Here is a 6,733-nt window from a genome sequence, read left to right as displayed (position 1 = left end):
CCGCCCCTCCCCCCCTTAAAGCGGCCGCGTCCTCGGGCTCCGCGTGCCGGAGCCCCGGCCCCAGCGAGCCCGCGACCGTGTTTCCGGCGCTCGCTCTTGCTTTCCCCGCCGCTTCTCGGTTCAGGGACCCGAGGAACCCCCGCGACAGCCTCGTCAGGTCACCCTGGTGTGCATACGGACACGCGCTGGAAGATTGCTATTTTTAACATTTCCATATTGTTTACCATGGGGGAAAAATCCCACAATTCCTTGCACAAAAAATGCATAAATAATATTAAATGATATGCCGAGATACAAAGGGACTTTTGTAGTTTCCTTTCCTTGCTGGTGGAGAGGGAAATTGTCACTTACACTTGACTTTGGTAACCTGGCAGATTCCTGTCTTAAATGCAGAGCTGGCGTGCAGGACCGTCCTCTTGTAGACACTCATTGTAAGTGTGCGTGTGTGTGCGTGTGCGTGAGCAGTGAGGCGCGTGCATACGGCAGGCTCCCACCCGGGAACACAGACCCTCATGCAACATGCGTGTAGATCCCGAGGAGCGCGGGAATAGATTTGGGGCTCCGTGTGGGGAAAGACATAAAGGAGCATGGCGGGTTATAACTGAATCTTCTGTTTTGGTAGGGAGAGGCGGGCTGACGTTCAGCTAAACCTTCAAAACCATCCGGAGAGAAAACACCCACCCCAGAGCAACCGCCTCCCCCCAACCCTCAGATAACCCTCACACCCCCATATCTTTACGCCTACTGAGAAGCTACCAGACCATTCACCTCATTTTCTTTGTCCTAAAATCCTTTAAATTAGTTCTCCTGGAGAGCAGGGGCCATCTAAAAGGGGGTGGAGGGGTGGAGGGGTGGGGGCCCCAGTTTGTTTCTCCCCACTCCTCCCCTTTTTTCTCTATCCCTTTCTAAACTTCCTTTCCAGTTGCTGTCAGATGTCCAACTTGAGCTTCTGTTTCCTCTTCTCTTCCCCTTCCTCCCTTAGGCTCCTTCCTGTTTGCTCTTCTCTCCTTCCCCTAGCTGCAGACACCCCACCGAACACCTTTGTTCCCCTAAGCTTGCCTGTCTATCATTTAAAATGCATTTTTATGGAAATTTGCAAACTTCAGGAAGCCTCGGAAAGGACAGCTCCAAGTGTTTGGGAGTGCTGACACAATGAAATACCCTCCCTGGAAAGAGGGGTGGGGAGGTGGAGAGGAAGGAGAGCTGGGGCGCCCTAGCTCTGGCCATCCCAGGCAGCTTCGGGGTGCTCAGCAGCTGAGGCCCATTGCAGAGCAGCTCTAGGCCTGGAACTGCCAGTGGGGCATCGCCAGGCTGGGCAAGGCGGGATAAGGTCTGGGCAAAGGGCCCTTCTGGCGGTGTGATCGCCAAGCCACCTTGAGGTTTGAAGGCTTCCCTCTAGCCTGGCCCAGCTCTCCACCCATCACGCCCAGGTCCTGTCCTCTCTCCAACCCAGCTCTGTCCACTCACTGCAGGTTCAGGGTGCAGGCAGGCAGGGGGACCACAAACAACAGTTACAAGGTGCTCTGCTCCCAGGGAAATCAATCCTCAGAGGGGGGCCTGGATGGGGGACAGGAGGAGGTGCTGGGCAGATCACCTGGCCACTAAAGGTGGACTGAATGTAGGCAGGCTCGGGAGACAGATGGGGAGGCTCAGTCATCCACTGAGAGACTCAAACAGGGTGGGAAAGGCAAGTCTCACTTGGGGTGACTCACATCTACCGCTCCTGCCCCCCCTTTTCTCCTATTGGAGGGGTCGTTGCCAAATTATCCGGCTAGGTGCATACCTGCCAGGGCCCCTCCCTGGGTTTCAAAAAATCAAACCTCACAGTGTGCCTGTCCCTAGGAAAATGGGGCTGGTGAGGTTTGCAGGAACACCCTATCGACTTGTGTTTATGGTTTTCTGGGAAATTTTCCTGCAGCCCTGAGAACCCTAACGATCACCAGCCAGGGAATGTCCGGATTACCTTGGGTCTCCAGAACTCAGAGGGAGTGCAGGGAAGGTCCAGGGCCGGTTCGTTTCCTGCAAAACCATCCCAGGTTAATATCTCCACCTGCCCCATGGAAAATCAATTAGGCCATCTCCTGAGAAATATTTTCTAATTTATTGGGAAACTTTCCCTCTGATTGCCTTAGCCTTAAGTGAGCCCATGGTGCTGGACTTCTGCTGTGTTCTTTCCTGCAAACCACACCCATATTCATGGTTGCGACAGGAACTCTGCAAAGCAGCACATTATCTCCAGGCAAACCTAGCCAGTTCGTAGACGGCAACCTGTGGACACCAGGTCTCCAGCCTACAGGGTCAGGCTGGTCTGAGGCAGAAGGCAGATTTCCAAGTTACCGGCTTGGAGAGGGCAGTGGGAGGTGCAGCAGGGGGAGGAGGGCAGCACGGAGAGAAATAATTAAGAGTATCTGGCTACCCAAAGCCAACCCAAACATGACAACAATTCCCCAAAAGAGCGCCCCCTGAGAATGAGCTCCATACAGAGGACCAGCCAGCAGGGCAGGAGAATCCGGGCCGAAGCTGCCCAGTTGAGGGAATTCAAAATCTTACAACACAGGCATTGCAACAAGCTGTTTCAGGAAGCTCAGAAAACATGCTTGAGGCCCCTCCCCGGCCTCCTGTGAATCCAGGACACTGCCCTGGCTGGGCTTTTGGGGGTGCTGGGAGTGGGCACTTGCAAGTCTCTCCTGTGGTCCCAGTCCCGGAGATGCCAACCAGCCCTGCAGCCGCTCAGCCTCGCGGCCCTGCACCTAGCGAGCCATGCTCCCCCTGCCGCCAGACCCTGACGGCCGCTGGCCGCCGCTGCCACGCTCAAGGTTGGCTTCTTGGTGGGCGACCAGGCGAGCCACCGATGGACGTTTGTTTCTCCTTAGCATCGAGTGAGGCTGCGACCCGGGAACCTGGACTCGTCCTAACCTCGCAGGTGCAGGAGAGCTCAGCAAACCACCCGCTTTCAGAGAACCCTCTCCATCCTTCCGGGCTATCTGCACAAAGAGGGACCTGGAAGAGTACCAGAAGGAAAGACGGCTTCTAGACACATGGATTTATAATAGCGACGCTAGTATTACAAATAAAAACTCCCGCGGGGCTGTGGATGGCGGGAGCGCTCCTGCAGACGTTGGGTGCCTGGCTGCTGATTCAGCCTCCTGTCTTTCTCTCCCTTTTCTTTTTTTTTTCTTAAAACGAGGCTGGAGGAGAGCGACTTTTCCGGCAGCTCTGTCATCCCCTCGTTTCCCACACTTGCATAGGTGGGCATGGGGACACTCGGGGTAAAAACGAACACAGTGAGAGTGGCATTTGCTCGCGTAGTCACTACCACTCGGCAGGTAGAGACGCCCAACAATTCCAGAGAGCTAGACCTCGACCCCAATAAAATCAGGCCAGGAAGCCGCAGGCGCAGGGCCGGAGCGGGCTGTGCATGGCCTGGCCCTGGGCGTGGAGCCGGGAAGTGGGGCCGAGCAGGGAGAACTGCCTGCAGCCTGAGGGAGAGCCACCCTTTATGCCACTGCTGTCCTCGGCCTCCAGACACAGGCCGCAGTGAGAGGGGCACGGGGAGCAGGGGGGTCTGGTGGGACAGCGGGCCCAGGGAGTGCGTCTGTGCTCACCTCCAAGGCAAGCATGGGCCTACAGACCCAGCCGGTGAACTTAGGACCCAGGCTTGTGGAGGCTGGGCCTGGGGTCAGGAGCCTCAGAGGGGTAACCCAGGAAGGAAGGGGTTAAACACAGCAGTGGCAAGGCTGGGAGAGGCAGAAGCTGGTGGGGAGCTGAGGTGCCCGTGCTCCTGGCTCCAGAGCTCCAGGCCTCACACCTCTCCCTGCCCCAGGCCGGCTAGGGTCACCCAGCTCCCCAGAGGCACTGCCAGGTGCCACGGAGGGCCCGGTGGGCAGGTGGGTGCCCAGGGAGGCTCGGCTGAGGAGGGCCACAGGGTGGCAAGCAGCACTGCCTGTCCGGGGTCTCGGGGAGAGCTGGGGAAGCAGCAGCTTGTGCTTGGCAGAACCCGGGTGTCAGGGGGCACAAAGTTGGGGAGACACCCACCGGAGACCTCTCTCCTGTCCAGACCGCAGGGAGAGGTCCTCATTTTGACACTTAGCTCTCGAGTTAGCCTGGGAGGGCTAGAGAGATGCGTGGAGGATGAGCAGATCTCCAGAGCTGGAGACGACCGCGTAGAAAGCATCCCTAACCTGGTTTCTCTTGAAAACAGAAGCTTCTAAAGGGGGATCTGTAGGCTGGCCGCACTTGTGCTCTCGAACTCACACCCAAACTCGGTCTTGGCTCCATGCCCACCCTCACTTGACTTTCTCCCAGGCCAGGTGACTCTTGGCTTAAGGGACCTGACTTGGGATTCTTCGGGGAATCACTTTGCACCCTGGGGGCCCCTTTCCTGCTCTCTCACCCTGTTTCACTGCTGTTCTTAATCCCAGTCAAATCTGGATCCCTCTGGAAGTTGGGCCGACTTGCACTCCAGATCTGGGGTCTGGTGTAGACGTTTTCCCACAGCGGCCTGTGCAGAGTCATGGTTGGGGGTCAGACACACTGTCCTACGACCTAACGCCTCTACTGTAAAGAAAATGTCCCCCGAGAATTGAAGCAACCCAGAAGAAAGTGACACATTCCCAAAAAATCCAGAGGAAAATAGGTTAAAATTGGTTTGGCAAAGGAATTGGAGGAGCGGCACTTATCGAGCTGGCTAAGCACACCCCCAAACAAGAAGACATATGAAAGGACAATGGAGTTGTGGACAAAACCAGGCACCCTCTGCGATCTTCTGATTACTTACAAACAGTGGAAGAACTTCAAGTGTCTATCCACTGTCTTCCCTTTGACCTCTGGAGGGAAAACAAGAGCTTCAGAAGGGACTCCCGCTTCACCTCACGGAGCCTGAGGTTTTTTTTCCTTCTCTTTCTTTCCCTAAAAGCCACAGGTCACCACAGAGAGGCTAGCACAGCAGCAGCTTACACTTGCTGACCTTACACTGTTTTTGGAAATATGAGTGGAGTAGCTAGAGATTTTCAGAACTTTAGGCAAGTTCAGGCTTGAATGAGAGCTCCTGGATCCAGCCCAGCCGATCTGCTTACAGCTAGCAAGACAAATAGCTCACTGGCCTAGGTTTCATGTCGGGAAGACCATATCTACACCATGGCTCTCAAAATATCCACGACTGAGCAGCGCCTCACTTGGGGGGCGGGGAGGCTCATGTGAGCTAAGTACTGGTTCAGTTGGGGGAGGGAGGATTTTTAAAAAACCTGTGTTTAAGTTGATTTCTTTTTCCCTTTATCAACTAGAACTCTACAGTTCGATATAAAAGAGTAAAACTACCTAGTGATTTAGATTCAAACATTCTCTAGACTTGATTAAATCATTGATCAATTCCGGGGACTTCAACAACGTTGGTCACCTCTCTATAGCATCGCTATGTAATCGGTGAATATTCTTCAACGTATGGCATACGGGTTATGTCCAACCCTGGTAAGTTCCTGGGCTAAGCTCAGAAGACCGCTCGTGGGAAGAGTGGTGGCCCTTTACCAACACAAAGGTTCATGCTGACTGCAAGTTGGGACGGGCACCCATGTCACCCTGCAGAGCGGGTGCCTGCCCTTAGTAACTACACTCAGGGAGTGCTCACCAAGGCCCAGGCTGCCCTTCCCTGGGCTCCTCCGATGGCTCCAGCTGGGGTCGGGGACACCCTCTGAACCTCCCTTGCACTGTCCTCTGCCTCTCCTCCTTCATCCCAGTACCTCTCCTCCACTTAAGGAAAAGTCCACAAAGCAAGGTTTTCAAGTGAGGGCACAGGGCAGACGTGCTCTCTTTCTCCTCCAAAATTCTTCCCTCTCTTCATTTTCCCTAAAAAAAAAAAAAAAAAAAAAAAAAAAAAAATCCATTCGTCCGTCCACAGTCAGCCTCTTTGTTTTGAGTTCTATGTTATGGAGTTTCAGGGTTTTGTGTGTGTCTCGTATCAGTTAATCCCTTAAGACACAACAGCCTCTGTGATTCCGGCAAAGTCTAGAGACAACGCCGTTTGGAGTATTAGCACGGGCTGGGAGAGAGAAATGGGATATGTGCGCGGATTTCCCACACATGCAGCTAATGCCCTTAAATTCCTCGGGATTTACACCTCCCCATCTACCAGGAGCGGGAAACGCGAGCTCTTCTAATTAACTGCCTACTTTCCGCTCTCAGTTGGCACTGCCAGGGCCAACTCGCGCGGCGCCGCAGCCTCTGGGCTACAGACGTTGGGGGCCCGGCGCCCGGGGCGCGCGGTCTGGGGCAGCCGGCCCGGTCTAGAAGATTTGGTGCCGCGGCCTGACAGACGCGCTCGGAGGGCACAGCACGGGTTCCCCCGAACGACACACTTTGGGTGACAGGTTTTCTGTCTTATTTGCAGATACAAGTCCAGCAGCGAAGCTCAGCCTTGAAAACAGAACGTGAAACTACGGGCGGACCGGTTGGGAACCTCGCTCCGGGGGCAGCCTCCGCAGCCCGCGACCAGAATGGATTTAGGACCAAGGAGATCCGCAGAGGCGGACGTCTACCGAGGTTGGAGACCGGCCGACCGCAGGCTTGCAGCCTTTCTGCCCGGGCGGGAATCTCCTTTCCGCCGTGGAAACAACTCCTGGAAAACAGAAAATCGAGCGAAAAGGAAAGCAGCGATGCCTGTCTGCGGCGCGAGGAAAGCTCCGTCTCCCGAGTCAGGGCGCCTCGCACTTGCAGGCTGGAGGGGCGGGGGGGTGGTGGG

General features: G+C 55.4%; 1 protein-coding gene across 1 annotated transcript in view; it reads right to left on the bottom strand.

Annotated features, from left to right (window-relative positions):
* EN2 (engrailed homeobox 2) overlaps positions 1-4,515 on the bottom strand; it is a 7,167-nt gene extending 2,652 nt beyond the window's left edge. The window contains exon 1 of the mRNA XM_034650015.1: positions 4,394-4,515. Coding sequence (XP_034505906.1) covers positions 4,394-4,515 — 122 coding nt within the window. The remainder of the gene's footprint in view (positions 1-4,393) is intronic.
* Between the last annotated feature and the right edge of the window lie 2,218 nt (positions 4,516-6,733).

The sequence above is a fragment of the Ailuropoda melanoleuca genome, chromosome 1, assembly GCF_002007445.2.
Source record: "Ailuropoda melanoleuca isolate Jingjing chromosome 1, ASM200744v2, whole genome shotgun sequence".
NCBI lineage: Eukaryota > Metazoa > Chordata > Mammalia > Carnivora > Ursidae > Ailuropoda > Ailuropoda melanoleuca.
Note: the sequence above shows the minus strand (reverse complement) of the source record. Positions and strands in the feature narration are given on the sequence as shown.